The 20,457-nt window shown below is 41.2% G+C and overlaps 1 protein-coding gene across 5 annotated transcripts in view; it reads right to left on the minus strand.

Annotated features, from left to right (window-relative positions):
- Positions 1–20,457, minus strand: part of SRGAP2 (SLIT-ROBO Rho GTPase activating protein 2) — a 112,133-nt gene that overhangs the window by 32,504 nt on the left and 59,172 nt on the right. For 4 of the 5 annotated variants that reach the window (XM_075522025.1, XM_075522026.1, XM_075522027.1 and 1 more), the window contains exons 5-10: positions 15,888–15,950; positions 11,891–12,106; positions 10,852–10,980; positions 5,880–6,104; positions 4,064–4,165; positions 2,975–3,172 (exon numbers count right to left, since the gene is read on the minus strand). In XM_075522025.1, the coding sequence (XP_075378140.1) occupies positions 2,975–3,172; positions 4,064–4,165; positions 5,880–6,104; positions 10,852–10,980; positions 11,891–12,106; positions 15,888–15,950 (933 nt within the window). The remainder of the gene's footprint in view (positions 1–2,974; positions 3,173–4,063; positions 4,166–5,879; positions 6,105–10,851; positions 10,981–11,890; positions 12,107–15,887; positions 15,951–20,457) is intronic. The other variant, XM_075522028.1, reaches the window with a different exon arrangement.

Consider the following 20,457-nt stretch of genomic DNA (forward strand, 5'->3'; position numbering starts at 1 on the left):
CATTTGCAGCAGTCACATCAAGAACATCGCCTGCCCGCAGACGGGTACCAGGGATTGTTTTAAAGGAGGGAAAGATAAGGTTCCTATCCAGCGCAGTATTTCATGCGTTCTTTCTATTTCCTCATGCCTAACATTCTGTACCCTGCCTATTACCAGTACGCTTATGAAAAAATAAGTAATTTCAAAATCAGACTTCAGGCTTTTTTCAATGAATTACAAAGGTCCATTAACATTTGATTTCTGGCTTAATAAAAGCAGTCAAGGAAAAAAAAAAAAAAAAGAAAAAGTCAAACTACAGGAGAAGTCCTTCAGATTTTGTTTCTGGCAGAGCACAGCTGGAGTCAGACTAAGTACAATCAGACACAAAGCAGTAGAACCATCCTCAAGTCACGTTATTTCCACATTGTAAAAATTAAGAGGTGAAGATCTGTTGTTAGCCAGAGATGATGAGCATTTTGCACCTACCATCTCCTCAAAACCATGCAATTTTGACACCCTCTCCAAGCCCAAACTCACTGCAGTATTTTTCCAGCGAGAACCAGTTGTCAGGTGGCATACACAATAAAACAAAATGCAAACTAGACCATATCTTCCTGCCTTGTGGGAAAGGAGATTTTATGCTTTTGAGGCTATAAAGAAAAACAGTTTCTGTCACTGTCCCACATCCTTAACTGTCTCCAAACTGGAAAGCTCAGCAGTCTTCCTCCCTCACTCCCTCCCTCCCTCTGCCCCCCAAGAACGACTTCAAACAAGGCACTGGATTGAAGGAGCGGGTGAATCAGATCCCCGCTCCCCTGCTAGCGACTGAACGTGGGAACAGTGGCACATCGACACAACCAGCATGACATTTCTGTAGGACTGATTAGCAGGGGAACTTTATATAAATACTTACCCATTCATTTACGTTAATTTTTAAAGCACTTCACAGAACGAGCATTGTACTGGGTTTTAATCTTTCTAGCGGAAAAAATAACATCTCAACTAAGAACTAAATTTATCCCCTGTTTTAGAGGTAAAGAGAGTCAAATCATTCATTTCCCTTTCCACTTCTCAGGTAGGGCGGAGTGCTGGCTGTATTACAACGAGCAGTACGACTCCAGCTCTGACAGGCATCCTCACGCTAGCATCCTCACGCTAGCATCCTCACGCTAGCATCCTCACGCTAGCATCCTCACGCTAGCTCCGATTCTGCTGGCTCAGGAAGCAGGACTGTAGCCATGGCAGCGGTGGTACCCGCCTGCCACGCACCCAGGACACATCCCCAGACTCCGGCTCCCTGAAGTCACTGCTGCTTTCCTGCTTTAGCTACCTGCATTAGCTCAGTGGTAATGGAATCAGGAACCATCGTTCCCATGCTTTTCACTGACAGGGGGAAGTTTAAGCTTCTGAATACAAATCTTCCTTCAAAGCCCTAACAACAGAGCCATCTCGGCACCAGCGTGCAATGATAAGCCTCTAGTGGAAATACAGCTTATACCAGTGTAGAGATACTACAGTCAGCACTCCCACAATTAAATTCCCATTGTGGCATCACTGTATTTACCCAAGAGCTCTGCCTAGCTAGCAATGCAGTAACGTGGCATTTCCAACTTGAGTTACATAGTAATATGTAATATTCTTTCAAATTAGTATTTTTCTTTCCGTCCGTATCCCTCAGCATTTAGCACATCATAAGGTACGAGGGGATTTAAATCCCTATTCTGCACTACACTCTTTTTTTTCCCCCCTACACAAAGAACGCCTCGCCCATATTGCTACGCAGCTCTGCCCTCAGTCTCATTAATACTCATCTGAGCATTTTCTCATACACTGAAAAAACTGCTCCTTACAAATTCAAAGCTTGAAATCCTTATGAAGGATATTTTGTAAGTCTGGCCAATAGTAGATCAATCAAGCAGCTGATACGGCTGGTTAAAGAGGGCCTCCACCTAACAGCTTTGTTCTCTTGATAGTTATTTTACCCATGTTGCGCAGGACATGACAGATTGCACCTCTGCTTACCGAGACGGCTCCGCAGTCCTGCTGGGACCTCACTGCTCTGCAGCAGGATACTAACACGATGAAATGGGAAAATATTACATCCAAATAAAGTCCTGGCTTCAGTCTCCTATTTGAACTTACAATAGTCCCTCTCTAGAGAGGGAATGCTTAGAGTTCAATTAAAAAAAGTCATTTTTCTAATTTCATAACCCTGGGCAGGGTGGTCAATCCCTTCTTAATGGCATCAGTTTCTCCACCCACTTTTCTCAATAGCCAGTTTCACCTTCTACAAAGGCTTTTTAATTTTTCTAAGTCAAGGCCTGCCAGCAGCCGTCCTGCCAGCTAGCGTAATTTGCACAGAAACTTCAGACTTTTAATCAGCAACACCATTCTTGGAAGAGGAATGTAAAGGGCAGCAAGTAGAGCAAAAGATGCCCAAAGGAATGACAAAGTAACCAGGATAAGAGGTATGATTTTCATCTGCTATTTTGAAATATTTTTAACAAGGAAGCAAATTCAATAGCTTAACATAAATCTAACTTAGGAAAAAACATATAGTCTGGTATGAAATTCAATATAAAAAGCTCCTAGCATCTTGTAAAAATGCATCGACACCATTAAAAGCTTACGTGAGCTGAAATTGTAAGATGATAGTAACAAGAAATGAAAAAGCTAAACATTCTTTTAGTTTGTATTATTTTTGAAAATTTATATTTACGAGCTATTAAGTTATTTCTCAGACAATTCCTTTCTAGATGCAGAAGAAATCAAATTTTACACAATTTATCCACAGACTAAGTTTGCATCAACAAAAGTATCCCAATATGTTTGCAAAGAATTCAAAGCACCCGTTTTTAACACCTAATATGTTTACTCTGCTTGTCCAAAATCAATTACAGAAGCATTTTTGTGAGACGATAGCCTCATTTTGCACTCTCTTGTGATATAATTCTACAAACATTCTATGTGCTCATACTGAAAATTAACTCCTTACTGTGAAATAGAACTGCTCTGTCTCCTGCTGGTTGGCCCGTCTCTTGGCAATGCTCGGTTTGCTCATGAACGTTTCCGAGACAGTGGATTTAACAGACTCCATAGAGTTGCTGTACTGAAAGCAGTCAGAGACATCAAAGTCCTCTATTGTGACTATATCCTGGATCGTCTGGAGTGTAGCTTCCATAGTCTTCTTAACCTGTCCGGCAAGAATGAGAGCACTTAAAAAGTGAAGACAGTATGTTGCAAGTAAAGAACAGAGGTAGTAAGTACCCTGGAGCTTTTTACTAATAAAGAGATATTACTGGTTTCACATCCTGTGTGCCATAATTAAGGTGCAAGTTTTGCTCATTAACAGCACAGTCCATATAAACAAAGGGCTGGCAGCACACGGAACCTGCCAGGAGTAGGAAAATGCCTGTAATCTTACAGGCTGGGATGAGGAGGAGATGTAAGGAAGTTTAACCTCAAAGCAGAGAGTGCTGGAACAAAGATCTTATCACCGTCTTCTGTAACTACATCTACTGGGCATCAAACATTAGATTTTAAAAAACAGGACTTTGCGGCACTGTAAATTTTTACTGAAGGCCAGAATCAACTTCATAGACATAAGGGAGTTGCAAGTTTTGCCCAAGGATGATTACAAATGCTTGAATACAGAGATGCAGATTAGGTATTTTGACCTGTTCTCAAACAAATGCCATCGATTTAGTCTTCTCATCTCAGATGACCAATTAAAAAAAATTTAGCTCTTACCTTAAATTATACAAATTCACTGTCTTCACTTCAAAACATTAAATTCCCCTTTTTCTATTAGCTATTCAAATACAATTTTTGCAACATAGTCAGCCCTATCAACGTAAGGATGGGAAGAGAGATACGTGTGGTATTTTAAAGGATCCTCTGCGTGCACCCAGTTTTCACGTGAAATCACACACTAATACACTGCTGGCCTCAATTGCCTTATTCTTGAATTTTACCACAAGTCTTCATAAAAAAGGATCACAGAAACTACATTCTTCCTTCTAATTAGTCCCCACTCCCCACTGGAAGTAGTAAAAGGGTTGTTGATTTTGGTTGTTTAGCTCACCTCTTCATTTTCAATCTTAAGCGTAGATAATCTAGACTGCAATTGCTGGCACCTCTGCACTAACTCACTCTGGACTGGTTGTTGGGCACATAACTGTGACTCCTGGAAGAGAAACAGCACCGTTTTCAGAGGGCTAGGAAAAAAATCCCACATAATCAAGAACATTGCAAATAGTTCATTATATTATTGTAAACAAACATCCTCCAAAGTGCTTAATTTTAAATCTTTGTAGCCCTGGATTTCAACCAGTGGAAAAAGCCTGTGTTCTACCAACTTGCAGTTCACTTCCCGACCGTGCTGAAAAGTGAGCAAGAGAGAGAACATGAACAACAAAGAACTAGAAAAAATTAGCTACTTTCAGTAACGTAAGCTTGTCACGTGTTTTGAAAGTCTGAACGTCCTCTATCGCAGACATCAGGCTAAATCACACCCTAAAAACTCAAGGAGAAGCGAGTGTGCTTGTTAGCACATCAAGAAGAATTTGGTTCAATATATTATCCAGGCATCCTGGGGCAGGGGTATGAGTGGCTGAGCTTGCTCAGCTGAACTACCTATACACTACAGCAACAGGTACGACTCACTATTTAATGAATGCAGTGAAGTCAAAATAAAAAAGAGCAGGTTAGGGACCTGTCAAATATGCCAGAACAGTGGGCTTCCCTGTGCCATTAAGAATTAGTCTGATTTCACAGCATGAGGCAGATTTCCTTTTAGTTCGGTATTTGGTTGGGTTTTTTTTTTTGTTTTGTTTTGTTTTTGTTTTTTTTTAAAAGAAAAACATTGACCTAATCGCATAAGGCTACTGTTTCAAGACAGAAATTTGAATTGGAGTTTTATCATGCACATATACCATCATATATTCAATCTGGTATATGCAGGACCATTGCAACAAGACTATCAGCCCTCATTTATAAACGCTCATTCAGCCTCGAGAAGAACCACGATAAATGATTCAGTGAATGTGAGCTGTTAACTGAGTGACAGTCTGCAGGTAATTCTTTTTCTTCCCACAATCTTACAGGATACTACCAAAGCACAGAAAAACCAAGAAAGGTCATTTGCAGTCTGAAGGTTTCACTTAAGAGGGAAGAGACAAAGAGAAGCCTTAAGCAGAGACTGTAAGAAAAGGCTGGCTGCAAGAGACCATCCTTACAGTTTTTTCTCAGTGTTCAGGAGGATAATCTAGAAATCCAACCAATTGACCTAAATTATTACATTGTACATGTGTTCCCATTTAGATTTGTGAACCGGTTTCAGCTTGTGCGACTTTAAACAGTTCCCAGATGAGTAACCACATCTTGATAAACCTATAAAGAGAGAGATTTTCATTGCCAAAAATGAAAGTTCTCTGACCGCCTTGTCTCGCAATGAAGGTGCATAAAGCACCACTATAAACTTGTGCTCTAAGATTACACACTCAAATGCCTCAAAAACCAGCACTTAAGTCTCTTATCTTGTTGCCCCTTCAAATCTCTAACTTCAGAGTCTGCCTCAGGGTGCACAAGTCAACTGTGGCTTGAACTAGAGGTTAAAACAGCGTTTCCTATCTGCATTTAGTATTATACCTAATTAAGCATTTTCATCTTCAGTAGCTTTGATAGTCAAAAAAGTGAGTCAGTCGTATTCAGACATCCGTGCCATGAGCCTCTGCTTAATCTTCAAATCAGCTCCCTTTTCCAAGGCTCCCTTCTACCTCCCAAAAATAGAGCCAAACAGGTGGCCTTGTAGTGGGTCTATCTATCAAAGACGAGGGAAGTAAACAGGCGAAGCTGCAAGTGTTTACCGAGCTAGAGCCAGAGGAGGAATATAAACTGACCATATCACCCATATGTGGCTGAAACTCGAACTTCATGGGCGGACAGAAGACATTGTTGTACATCTCCATCAGGCGCTGCTTATCACTGTTGGCATCCAGGTTCTCAACGGCGTTTTCAATGGCATCCAGACCCTCATGCTTTGACTGCTCCAGGTTTAGCTCAGCAGACAAGAATGTCCTGAGAGCTCTGTTGAGGCTAGCATGGTATCCCAGGTCACAACACTGCTGGAAAAAGACACACAATTCCATATGAATAAGCGAAGAAATTCTGTAATGGAAATTAAAATGTTTCCAAAGCCAGAAGTTATATAAACGGATAACAAATCGTGGATATTTTGTCATCTTCTGGGTACCAGAGCAGTCTCGCATCTCTCATTGATTGCCGAGGCATCTTGACTAGGGGTCCTCAGAGTTGGCCCTAAACAGAATTCTCAACCTCTAATCCCATACAAATTTCAACATCATGTTATAATTAGTCTCCAAGACAAGTACAGCTTAAGCTATTATAACACTTTGTGGAGCTCTCATGGAGTACTAGAGAGGTCATTTCATGCTGTTAAAAAAACAAAAAGTAACCTAGAAGTGGGTATGTTCAGTGTATTTCTTTAGATTCTAACCTTACTTTCAGGGGTGCTGATTCCCATTGAAAACACTCCAAAATCCTTAAATAAAATTATTCAAAGTAAGAAGAAAACAATGCACTAAAGTACTACCCGGAGAAACAAGGCACAGGATTTGGATCATCTGCAAAGGTTAATCTGCATCGAAATTATTCAACCCAAGATACAGAAAACTGCTTAATTCAGTGTACTTCAGGAAGCAAGAACATGACCTGTACATCACAGGCATAAAGAACAGAGTCATCCAAAAAGCAAGCAGCGATCAGTTGGGATGACTTCACTGCTGGGGTGAAACAGAAGAGCAAAAACTTTCAAGCAGAAAGTGGTCGTGGTCAAGAATTTCCTGGCTATTACTGACACCAGGATGATGTCACTGGAAGACAATCAAGCAGCTTCATCTCCACCGTGGCTGCGCAGCCAAGTCTTAATGTTTCAGAAGGGAGAAAGGCGCTTTTCATTAGCTGATCAGAAACAGCCTGAATTTTTCAGACATCTAATAAAGTGAGCGAGAAAGGAGCCCACCTTCTTGGAATTACAAGCAAGATTACATACGCTAGGAGAATATCCAAAAAGAAAGAGACCATCTGCTTGATTGCTGTGCTGCTCTGTAAGCAAAATTCACATGAAATCTCCTCCTCACCCATCATTTGGGTCTCATCACTGTCATTGTGTGCAAACGGAAAAAAAAAAGGAGGGGGGGGAGGAGGGGAGGAGGAGGGAGAGAAAAGAGAGAGCAACTACTAGACCATTCCCTGATTTCACAGAATTTCTGTCACCAAGTGCTGCTGGATGCCTGGCTCCTGTGCCAACAAGCTGTGGCAGGTGTGGAGTCTTCTAAAAAGAGCTGCAGTTGCTGGTTAGGCTGGAGGCAGAGAATTAAAGGACATTACATTCAATCAGAAAGAACAAAAACTAGCCAAAAAAAAAAAAAAAAAGATGCTTGATTGAGAATTTGCACGTGTGGAGGCAGTCTGGGATCAACAGCCACTCCAAGCTACCGCTCTTTTGCATGCACATTACAGTGCCATCCTCTGCAGTAATTTGGGGAAAGGTAGTCCAAGTTGGGCCAACGGACCAGCCAGGATTAGGATCAGCTCAGATTTAACAGCAACAGTCGCTCCCTTTTCTCCTCCTACCGTGGGCCAGACGGCTGCACACCCACCCAGGGCGACCAGCTTGTCCTCCCTGCGCTCGCCCTGCTCCAGCACACATCTGCGTCCGCAAGGAAAGCGGATCTCCGGCGCAAGGGGAGGTCACTGGTGGGACTGGGAAGGCAAATGGGACTTAGTATTTTACACCCCAACTCGCTGAGCAGCAGGACTACATTAAGACGGCAAAGGTTTTTAGCTCTATGTTACTGAAGCCAGTGACAGAAAACATTTTTCAGCCCACTCCCCCGCTTTAACATTTTTAAAACTCCGGCGTACCATATTTATAAATGTATCAGTCTTGCCGTCCCTTTTCTGGGTTATATAAATGTTTGATGGAATCGTTCTCCAAGGAAATCAATTTTTTATAAGAATTTAATGATAACTCATTCAAATTCACTTCCCAACATGACAGCTGATTAACCCTTTGCCAGTTAGCAGTTTTCAAACAGGTCCAAAATAGAAGATTTAAGGAGAAAGAGCCCTCTGTTTTAAAATGCAATTTATGTTTGGAAGGGAAAGTACGAGATCCTGGAGTAAACAGCAATAGTATACCTATTCTTAGAAGAGTAAAGTTAAGCTTTAGGACTCGCACATACACACGCATTTTTATCTTCTTTTAAAATTCTGTCCTAGTGACCCTTTCATAAATATGAGTTAATACAAGCTTCCCCATTACTGTAATATTTCATTAGCATCAAAGAGCTGCCTCAGTCCCCAAAGTCAGGAAATTCAAAACTACTGGGCTATGTCAGGAACAATTTATTGCTCTTAACTCACGATGAAGAATTAACTCACTGTTATCCTTCCGTGCACACTGGAGGGGGAACACAATGTGTTGTATAAACATGACAAGTTTAATGCTATTTGGCCTAACACAATCTACTTGTAAGTAACTTTGAAGACTGCTTTTGTATTATATTTCAAAATTCAATACCATCAAATTATTAGATCAAGGAAAAGAATTAAGACCTGGCTTAAAACCCACATTTTTATTTAAGTCAGATGCTTCAGACAACCATCGCTGGTTATAATTGTTACTTTTCGATCCTTTAGGATCAAAGGCATTAGTAAATCTATATTCCCTGTGTCTTAAAATGAGATAACTGAAATCCATCTCCTGTGCTCTCAAGCAAGTCCCACATTTTTCCATGACTTCTGAAAACAGAGCAGATAATACTTTCCTGTTAAAGATTATGAGAACTTGTGATGCAGTGTTAAATTGAATGCTTCAAGGAACACAAGGGGGTTAACACGGGCACGGACTCACCCAGAGTCACGATGGCTCCTCTCTAGGAACAGTGACAACTCCACGCACTGCAGAAGCTTGGCTTCTTGTCTTGCACCACTGCCTACCACGCCCCAGAGATGGCTGAGCGCTTCCTTCAAAGCCGGATAACCTATATTTGTCAGTGTAGTACTTAAAAGATCTCAGGTCTGTGCTTAAAGATTGTTATGGATTTATGAAATCCAAATGGATTCTTTACTAAATATGACTCATGAAAACGTGCTAAGAACGGTCTAGTGGCAGACAACTGAGCCAAGCACATTTGCAGTATTTGGGGGAGGAATTATGGATAGGATTTAAAAAAAGAAAAAAAAATTTAAAGACAACTGAATTCCACTGATGTCAGCGAGATGAATCCCTATCTTTTATGTGTCAATATAAAAAAAAAATCCAATGCTATACAGATAGTTATCATTTGTTAAAAAACCAAGATGGCACAATTCAAGTTGAGCATGTTAACCAAAGAAAGGTCTCCTAAACAGGCAGCAGGCATAAACAAAACATGTCTCTTCAGTACAGCAATTTTGTGAAATGTGACATTTTGAAATGACAGTATTTTTCAAAACCATCCAGCATTGACAATCCTGACCTCCAAAGGACAGGTTTAAATAAATACCTAGGAGAAGTGCACTTCATGTGATTTTATGATCAACTGAGTACATTTATTATACATGCTGTTAGGTATTATAATAGCTGACTAATTAATAGTGATCCAAGTGCTCTTTATTGCCCGCGTCTAGAGACACTTCTGTTCATTACTCCCCCCTCCTACAAAGAAAGCTCCCTTCAGGCTTTGCAGTTGAGTGTTTCTAATAGTGACAGCAGCGGGCTGTCCTTGGCAAGCAGAATAATATCAAGCAACAGTCAGTGATCCAGACACAACGCGTTCAGTGCATTTGGCACTCGAGTTCTGCAGGTTGAAGTGGGTAGTTACGTATTTGTGAAAAATCTCAGGATTCCTAGCTGGCTTTTCGGAGTTTTCAAAGAGGAGAGATTTGGGTGTTCTTGTGCGTTTTACTAAGAGCAGAATTGATGGCCCCTGAATACTGGGGGCATCATTCAGCTGCAGAACAGAGGGCTTGCAGGCAGCTGAGGAAGAAGCTCCCTCCACCTTCTGCTCCATTACCCACTTTCTGCAGAGAGCATTCTAAGGAAAGAGAGGACCGGTTTCTATAGCCAGTTTATTTCTTCATTTCTTTGCACAGACAGAGAGATCGCAGAGTGGCAAGCAGTGGAACCTCCATCACTGCTGACACTCCTCTGACACCTTTCAGAACTGGACTGAAAGCACTCTGCAGTCCTAATGAAAGAAGAAATGCATCGAGCTACTGTAGAGCTGGTAGGTTGGGGTATCAGAGAATGGGAAGTCTAAAAAGCAGGGAGGTTCATCCCTCTTGTGAAATATGCTAGAGAAAGCATTAAGCTTGAAATAGATGGAATTTTTCAAAACCAGTTAAAAGCAGCTTTAGAAAATGCTTCTGTCCTCGATGTCTTTTACCAACTGGTATACTGTTTCTACACTTAACGTTCTTTTTTTAAATGTGCTTCTGAGTTATAATCTTGCAGGTTTGCTTAAAATAGTAAATAGAAAATGTCAAGCAACAGTGTGATACTGAAGCTGAGTTTCATTTCAACTAAGCAACTCCTCCTTCTACACGTTTCAATGCCAGGTTTCTTGTGCAAGCTTCTACCTGTGCAACAAACTCTGAGTCAGCCATCTAAGAAAAGCTCACTTAAGAGCTTAGTGACCAATTATCACGCCTGTTGTTACCCTCTAAGCAGCCCGTCCAAGACCATCATTCCACAGCTGTACAGAGGCTACCAGTTGTGCTGGTATATAAGATGTTGAAGAAGAGGCACATGTGAGGGTTAATGGCAATGATATTCATTGCAGGCACCCAAGCAGCAGCACTTACATCAATGAGATCAGACAGGTCATGAATGTAATACTTGAATACAGATGCATTGGTGGCTTCCAGAGCTAGCAGATACTCGTTTCTTGCTTTAATAGCCTTCAGTCTATTTTCTGTGTACTTCGCTTGGCGCTAAAAGAGAAACCAAAACCAGAATGTATTTTAAAAGAGGTGCAGCAGGAGTAGTAGCATTCTTAGTAACACCAGAGTATACTGAACAAACCTTACCCTGCTCACGCAGGTTTTGTTCATTTGGATTCCAGTTTTATCAAGACTCAAAGACTTAGAATTTAGATTAGTTATTTAGATGTTTTTAACCATTACTATACTAGACAGCTTTGCATTTAAAGCCTTCTCTTAAAACACACCGCGAGTTAGGGAAGATTAAGGGAAGAATGAAGGAACAAGGTGGGTTTATGAGGTTATGGCCCAGCTCCAGTACTACCAGAGCGGCTGCTAGAAGCCCACAGGTAGTCTGAGGGCTGCAGCAAGCACTCCACCTCTTCCAGCAGAAATTAGACCTAAACTTGGTCCTTTCAGAGCCTAAATCAATCAAAAAATAACTCTTCACCTTCTATTGGGTTGAACTTTAGCGCTGACCTACTTAACTGACTGATCGGTTGCTAAGTCAACTGGTTCTGCCCATGAAGTCAGTTTGGGATTGCATGTCTCCCTGTAGCACCGGTCAGATCTTAAGCTGGCATGAAATGGTAAACAAAAATCTTGTACTCTGTACAAGAAAAAAAATACGTTAACCATGACTTCCAAGAAGGCAGTTGTTACTTTCATACTCTAATCTCGTTTTAGCTTTCTGTGCCATGCCCGCATAACCTGGGATAATACAAAATGCGTATGTGATTGTCCTAAAAGAAACCTGGTGATAGCTTTTGCCTTTCCTAAATCTGAATGTTTAAAACTTGTACAAAAGAGATTCGCATTTGAATGTCACAAAGGAGGGAACTCAGTAGCTCCTGTGCTGGACTACTGCAAAGGTCCCCTCCTCAAGCACTCTACACGAGCAGTAGCAGTGCTATGAAAGTACCTTCTCCTTCATTTTCTCTATTTTTTTAACAGAGCTTCGTCGAACATGTTTTTCTTCAAACTTGACATTGGAAGTTGAGTCAGGGGAGCGTGGCGTCTGCTTGTCCTCTTGTTTCACCGACTTCCCAATCTGCTTTTCTTCCTGCTTCTCTGCCTCTTTCAGTTTGCTCTGAGCACTAATGCTGTCAGCGTTGTACATATGGTAGGTTTTCATAACCTGCAGAAAATGATACACAAGAGTCAGAGAGCACCACAGTTTGATTTGCTGAGGAAGAAATGGGCTTACCTTCCAAAAAACTAGGCATACAGATGTTTTGTCTTACTTTATCTGCATGACCAAGTCTCAGGTAGAACAGTTATACGTATATCTGGAAAGCTCACAGGCTAGGAGGGAGGGAAAAAATCTTAAGAAAGAAGTCACAAGCTGCAACACCTTTTTTTCGTTTTGTTTTGGTTGGGGTTTTTTGTTTCTTTGGTTTTTTTTGGTTTTTTGTTGGTGTTTTTTGTTTTTGTTTTTAAATTTGGCCAGTACACTCCCCAAAGCTGTAAGTTTCTTTAACATAACTATTTCACAATAGCTGTCCATCGTGTTTATATTAAGTACAAGATATCATACTAACTAAGCAAAGGCACTTGGACAGTGACCAGCAAGTCTAGTTGCTGGTTGGGAGGTAGAAATAAACCAGCAAAATACTCAGGGAAATTTAACATCTCAAAAAAGCATGACAGAAGATGCACGAATGAAACTGGCTCTCAGAATGAATCCGAAATCTGAAATCAAAGTGGATTATTTTGCAGCTGCTTCTTTGTTTAACTTTGGCATGCGCCTTCTTGTACAACCCAATAAAGGAGTCATAAAACCCAAAAAAAGATACAGACTAAATCCAGCCTCCTTACTATTCAAAGAAAATTATATGCCAACGTTGGAAAATGATAGCTTTTCATCAGCAGGTAAGGTTTCAGAAGGGAGGCCTATCAGTCTTTCATCTGGATGAATCAGACCTTTAAACATCACAAGTCTCGAGGAACTGTATGCAAATCAATAGTCTGAAAGCAATGGCTGCAAAAGCAACTCGGGTTCGATTTGTTTAAATCAAATTTGATATGCAAACCACCTCTGTTCACCTTATGTAATAAAAATATTAGTAAAGAGTGTGGTTCTTTTGCTCAGGAAGACCTGGACCCTGTACTACATGGACAACTTTTATTATAGCACATTTTTTATAAGTATAGATAAATATCCCCCAAAGTCCCAAAAAAAAAAATCCCATTTGTTTCACAGGATATTCATGTCTAGTTTTGTGTGAAGAAAACAGAACCAAAAAAACAAAGGGCATAATATATAGACTAGCTTTTTTTATCCAGGATTGTAAAGCAATTCAATTCACACACCAAAGCAAACATTATTATGATCTAACTTTGATAGGGGGCCAAAAAAATGCAAAGTTGCAAAAAGAGACTCCAGTAGCATTGTTCCAGCATTAATAAAGGTCCCACCTGCAAATCATTTGATTTATTTCAGATGAAAACCCATTTATACCTATTTCACCTTAGTTTGAACCATAACATAATTTTACATAAGTAGGATGCATGCTCTCTCTTCATGCAGTGATCAGCAAAGGTTCTCAGATACAAAGAGACGTTGTATTTAAACATGAAAGAGAATGTGAACACAGCCAGTATTAAAGAGAGACTTTCTGAATAATTTACACACACACACTTTCAGCTCCCGCATATGCTTAGACTATAAAGCAGGCATTTATAATAATAGATGCAAAGTAGTTTCTTTTCCTCTGTCACTGAAAGTGGAACTGGCAGAAAGCAAGAGAAGCAGAAAAAGAAATCAGGATTTTAACGATTTTATCCTGCTGACAGTGCCACATTGGCAACCACAAGCTCTGCCTGCCCCGTGTTTGGCGACGGGGTTACTGTTGACTCACCTGTGCCTGCTGAGGGCAACAGCACAGTCGAGGACGGATTGCACAGGACAATTCAGGACAAAACCTTACAAGTAACAAGCCTCTGTATTTCACCTGTGTAGGGAAACTAAAGACTTTGTCCATTGTCATGGACATGCATTTTGCCTGAAAACATGAATTCTGCCAATCCTTTAGATGCCCAGCAGAACAAGAGGTTAGTTTGTGGACGTACTTCTTAAAGTACCAATGAAAGCAATTCCACCAGTGATTAAATTGAGTCCAGCAAGAAATCTCTTAATACAATCAGCAGAAGTGGCTTTTTCAAAGGAAAAGAAATTTTCTGGTGAAGGGACAACTTAAAATTTTAGAGCAGAAGGAATGCATAAATAGACATCAAGTTCCTAGCACTGACATTGAAAAAAGTTAATACGCCAGCTTTGGTTATCAAAGGCTGAGTTCTGGAAGGTCTTCCTTCCAGTGACAGAGAAATTATCAGGACTCGGTATTTGGCTCAGTGATCTGTCAGGGCCTGGCATGCAGAAATGATTACCTATGTCTATGTAAACTCCACTAACCAGCCACCTTATCAACTCAAGTGCCGTGTGAACTTGCATTAGAAATAAATCTCAGCTCCTCAAAGTCTGTGTTTAGAGACAGCTCTATATTCTTCCTTAGGATCCCATCCAAGTACATGACTCAAAAGTTGAATCAGATTGTGCCCTCAAATAAAAAATAATTTCTAGAGTAGGCAGCGCTGATGACAGGCACTGCTACATTTACAAAGCCACCTTCATACCCAAAGTAAATTCTCTGCTTTTCAGGAACATGAGCACAACGCAGTTTGCTCATACTATTGTAAACCAAGGCTGTACTAACAACTACAGCGACAGTACATCGAACCACAGGTCAGCTTCAAAATGCCTCCAGCTTCCACCGTACTGCTCGGTCTTGGCTTTCCTGTCGAGGAACACAAACCCTCTTTGCCCACAGAAAAGGCTCAGTAATGCTAAACGCTCTAATGCACAAAAGGAGAAAATCATAAACTGGATTCACAGCCTCACCTCTTCAACTGCCAAGAACATTGGTGCATAATGAATTCCCTTTTCCAACTCCTAAGCTCCCTTTTTTTCCTAAAAGATCAGTCTGAATATTTGGCTTTGATGCTCTAATGAAACAATTCCCTTCTATACCTTTTGTCAATATAGGAAATTTCAGAGACACACACCCCCCCCCCGCCCCCATAATCTAGCATTGATATTCATACCAAATTTCATCACAAGATTGATATGCCATGGCTTTAGAAACATCCCTGGATCATCTTTTGAAAGAATGAAGGAAATAACATGTACCTCAGTGTAATGACCCAATGTATCATTAGGGGAGGATGAAAGAAAAGACTTTTTGAGCAACAAAACCGTGTGTAGGTTCTGCTTTTAAAACAAGAACTAGCTCAGTAACAGCTGCAGAAAGCAAAAATTTAATCAAACAACAGGCTTTTCCATTCATCTACGTGAGCAGAAAAATCCCCAAGCAGCACATGAACTTTTATGAACACATTCCTTCTCCTTCCCCAGGCAATGCCTCTTTCTTGGTGTCTCCAATGGATATACTGAGAAGCAAAAAGCACAGATGGAAGACTATTACTCTAAAGGGAGCTGTTTTGCTGAAAGAGTTGAGGAACAAATAAACACAGTGGGTCCCCCCGCTGAAGCTGTATGCTGCCTGTTGTATGCTCAGACCACACAAAACCACAGACTGAAGATTTTTAGCGTATTTGGAAATAACTCTAATATCTCTTACTCTTTTTAAAACCAACACTGCAGCTAGTAGCAGGTGTGCGCTAAGGTGAGATCTTTGAGAAGTAGAGCCAACACTTCCAGAGCTGAAACAATATAAGGATAGAGTGAAAAAGTAAGATTTATGGTGCTCTGTAGACTGGTGAACACAAGCTGCCTCAAACTGAAGACTGCAGACATTTATCAGTCTTGGTGCTTAGTCTCTGCTGTAACAGCAGGCTGGGAGAAGTCAAACACTTCTTCCTTCTGCCTGAAAAGATGCCAAGAAGTCAGTTTGATTTACCGTGTAGAGTTCATTCAAGACCTTCATCAAGTCTTCCTGGAGCTGCAATCCCACTTCCTTGCTCTGCAACAAAACAGAGAAATGAAAGTTAATTGGGGAAGACGGTAAAAAGGCGGAGGAAGTGAGCATGCTCCGCATCTACAAATAATTTAGGCTCAATTAAGCACCGCTATTTATGCTAGCAAATCCAATAACTGCTCAGCCCAGAGGCACTTATGGTCAAATTGCACCAACAGTATTAATAAAGTGAAATGTTATATATGCACAGTCAGAAAAGCCTTACAGTATGGAGACAGGGAAATTTCCAGAGACCGTGGGATTTTCAACATTACAAGCCTGGAAACACAGACTGGCCCATTTTAGCGGGATCAAGCAAGACTATGAATATAGGACAGCTTGGTATGGAAGCTGAAGAAATGCAGGATAAGAAAGCCAACAGGAATTATCTTCCTCTATCGAACAACATATCACAAAACAGGCAATACTTCAATTTTTGCTGATGTAAGGTACCTCCCTGACAAAGCCAGACTCTGAAGCTGCGATGACAGCAGGCCATCACCTCCTTCACACTCCCGTCTCTCTAGGCAGTCCTGCTGCTCTTTCCTTTGACCTCGCATCTCACTCCCAGCCCTTCAGTACTGCCTGCCAGCCCCTCTTATCTTTATTCCTTGTCCCTTGACCACACGCGCATCACAAGTTTCCTGTGCCACCCCATCATAACGATTCTTGAGGAAACGAGGTTCCTCAGATGGGGTCTGGCAAGGTGTTACAACTTACGGAGACAGATCCAGGAGAGAAACCTTACTGCAGTGTCCGCCAGCTCTTACTTGATAAGCCTTGTGCACAGATTACTCCTGGATTCACTAGGGCTACAGTCACTCTTGGATACTTTTGGATACTGGAGTGGAAACGGCTTGCTGAAGAAGCAGTGTTTGTCACAGAGAAGTCTGGAGGAGCAGGGAGATGTGCTCGGCAGCAGGTCTTTTTGCCTGTTGGTACTGCAGCAGATGCTTTGATCCAACTAGAGTTTGTGCTCACTGCATTTGAAAGACTATACAGAGCTGCAGTCTATTTCTGAGCACAGTGCTAACATCAATGTATTCATTCTTTTAGCTTTGTATGATAAAGCCAGAGTTAAAAAAAAGTACATGCTTTCACATGCACAATCTCTCCTTTGAGTCTCCATGAGATTTACTGAAAGTTTAACTCTTCCACAAATACCACAATAGCCTGCTACACCCTCTAGCCTCCTCTGGCAAATGTTCCTTCACTTCTCTATTTCATTACAAAAAGAACTACCACATCAACACTGAAAAAAAAATTATTCTGACAGGGCTTTACATGCATACATTCCCATTTCCATTCAAATTTTAAATTAATATGGGATTTAAATAGACAAAGCAACAGACAAAGCAATTGGCCTTTTTTTTTTTTTTTTTAAACTACAAGGACTACAATACAATTTAACCATATCAATACAAATTATTCTGTCCTGGGGGACGCTTGCATTAGTGAGCTGCCTAGTTAAACCTAAGGCTATATGACTCAGGAACTTGTTTCCTTCACTAAAACAGTATAATGAAAAGGAAAAAAAAAGGTGCAGATAGACATGACTGGTTGTCAAAACCAGCTGACACCCAAACTAGCCTGCAGCCGAGTGTCAGATTTTAAAAATAGATTTACTTATTTAAACTCCCTGTTAGGCAACAAGCAGCCAGCACTTCAATGTTGTGTGCAACCGGGCTCAACTACTGCATGAAGGGCCGGTGCTGGCACACATTTGGCTTTAGCTAAATACAGGAACAGGAACAGATAAGCTTCTGCTTTTCTAATAAAGACACTGGAATGCCCAAAGACGTGCATCCATAATCACTGACAGACAGCACCTCTGTATGCAAAGCCCTGTTTGAAGAGGCGTTTCTGCGTGCAATATAGCTTGTATGCAAAGGAGGGCGAAGCAACTTCCTTAATGAGTTCAACGGTACTATTAATCTTTACTTCATTAAAGACAGGATTTCATGCTAAAACTGTCACTGTTCGCATTCTGAAGAGCTTCCATGAGAAAAGCTGAGAAATTCAGACACATCAAAAAGCACCCTGAGCCAGCAGCTGCTGACACGCCTTGCAGAGCAAAGCAAAGGTGCAGCCACACGCTCCAGCCTTGCCGGCTCCAGCTGCCACGGCGCAGCACTGCCGTGCACACAGACCTTAACAAATCCCCTTCTTCTATAGCAGGAGTATAAATTACAAATACAGAGATTTTTCTTGGTAAGACAATTTACATCTTTCAGCCTACAGTTCTTGAAAGATATTAAAGCCAATAAAGTTACAGTTAGACCCAAACAGATGTTTCCCTTCTTTGCTGTTGAAGACTCCAAGAAGTGATGTCCCAACTGTTACCCCGTTCATCCGAACGGGCTGCTGCTATGATTTTAACTTACTGCTTCAATCCTGTTCTGTGGCGCACATTATCATGCCCGATCATCCCTTTGAAATTCCAGGAAAATCCATATCCATTCTGACAGGGAGCTGATTATCATCCCTGCCTTGTAGCAAGCAGCCAAGATTTGCCACATATTATAAAAATACCAGAGCTGTTGGGTTCAGAGCGTTATACAATGCACCCTTTAAGGTGAAAAAAAGGAAGAGGAGGGGAAACGGGAGAGATCAATCATCAACTATTTATAAAGCCATATATTAGGCCAAAAACACAACTGAAGGGGAAAGCTCTGTCAAAAACCCCAAACTTAAGGATAACGGGCAATTGTTTCTTACGTGAAGCGTGGCACAGCCCACTATAGGAGGAAGAGGCCCTTGAGTCAACCTTGTAAGCTGGGTACCCAAACAGGGAGATATGGGGGTGGGGAGAAGTATAAAACAGAGATGCCTTTGTCAGCCATCGGACGTGGTGTTTCTCTCGGTCTGGTGGAAGGGAAGGAATCGTACCAGCAGCTCCAGAGAGCACGGGGAAAAAGCTACAGGGGCAAGGTCTATCCCCAAGGTTTTCGTTGTAGCATCTCCCCCGACGGACAGAGAGATGGGAGCAGACAGACACACGGGGATTTGTTACCTTGTCAAAAACAAAAAACCCAACTGCACGCTGTCCAGAGGGAAAGGATGGACCCATCTCCAAGTGACATTCACTAATGATTTCTCTGCTTGGGCTGCCTGGGAGCCAGCCAGCTTCAACAGCTTTGCTCCTACAAAATGTTTAACCGGAAAAAATCCCAACAGTTACTAGTATTTAATGACAGAAATCTCAGAAATGCAGTCTTAGCCCTTGCAGTACAATCTTTAATGTTTCCAAACCCCTGTCTGTTTTTCATAGCTCTAATCATTCTGAGGTGCAGGAAAGAGATAAAGCACAACAAATTCTACTTTTTCTGAGGTTTTATTAATAAAAGACATCCAGGTGAGCAACTGGAGAAGCCAAGGAAGAGAGCAGACATCTTGTCTCTCTACACTAACATTTCTATTCACAAAAAAACCAGACAGGCTTAAACACTCATAATCTAATAACTACGTTTTCTCCACATTTTCCCACTAATTAGAAAGTGCAAATGCATCTACTGCTACATGTAACAAGAATAACTTTTTCAGTTTCTAGATTTTACTCATTCACTACCTACTAAGGCAGCATTTGCCTGATTGAACCTTCATGCTCTGCATGTTAGAAACATATAGTATCTACTGGGTCAAGCAATTTGATAGGTTCAAGATTATTTATGCCTACAGACTTCAGGAAAAGAAAAAGATAAAGAGGTAATGCAGACAAACCCACACTTAAACCAGCATTTCTGCCTAAGAAGTCAAGATAGCGTTAAGCCATGAGAAAAAAAATATACTGATAAGTTAAAAAGCAAAAGGAGAAAGATTATATAATTTAATTTTAAATGATCCTTTTTTGAATACCATCCAGTTCAGCAGCGCTCAGAGTTCACTGCGTTTCTGAGATGATAGATGTTTTATTGTAGACTGTTTACGTATGTTGTGACCCATTCAGACCAGCCTGGCATCGTGCTGTCGGCAGCGCAATGGGATGTACAAGCAGAAGCATCCAAGGTCAGGTCCTCTGCATTTTCATACCTTCCAGTCCCATGTTCCTAAACCTGCTCCCCAGGTAGCCAGATGTGCTACTGGACAAACGAGTGTCTGACACAAACACTGACAAAGGCGAGCATCCTGCTTTTTCTGAGGAGTCTTTCATTTAAAGAAAAGACAAAAGTTGGTGATTCCCAGTCTCCAAGGGGGTTTGCAGAAACAAGATCTGCATTTTTTCCATCTCTGAAAGCAGAAAAAAAGCTGAAGCTGCTGCTCATCACTGCAGTGATATGGGTTGCAAAGATTTTATGACTGCCTTTTCCTCAACATTGGAGATGATTAATGAAAGTGACTGGCTGGGTCTGTTTTAAATGCCCTGAGCACTGAACTTTTCACACAGAAGGAGCTTTTCAGCAGCACGCTTCACTGTGCTGGTTAAACTGCCTGGACTGGACCAATCATCTGCTTTTCACCCGGCTCTTTTCAGCCCATTTGCTTATTTCTTGCATAAAATTGCTCATTCACTGTA

The sequence above is a fragment of the Mycteria americana genome, chromosome 20 (assembly GCF_035582795.1).
Source record: "Mycteria americana isolate JAX WOST 10 ecotype Jacksonville Zoo and Gardens chromosome 20, USCA_MyAme_1.0, whole genome shotgun sequence".
Taxonomy (NCBI): domain Eukaryota; kingdom Metazoa; phylum Chordata; class Aves; order Ciconiiformes; family Ciconiidae; genus Mycteria; species Mycteria americana.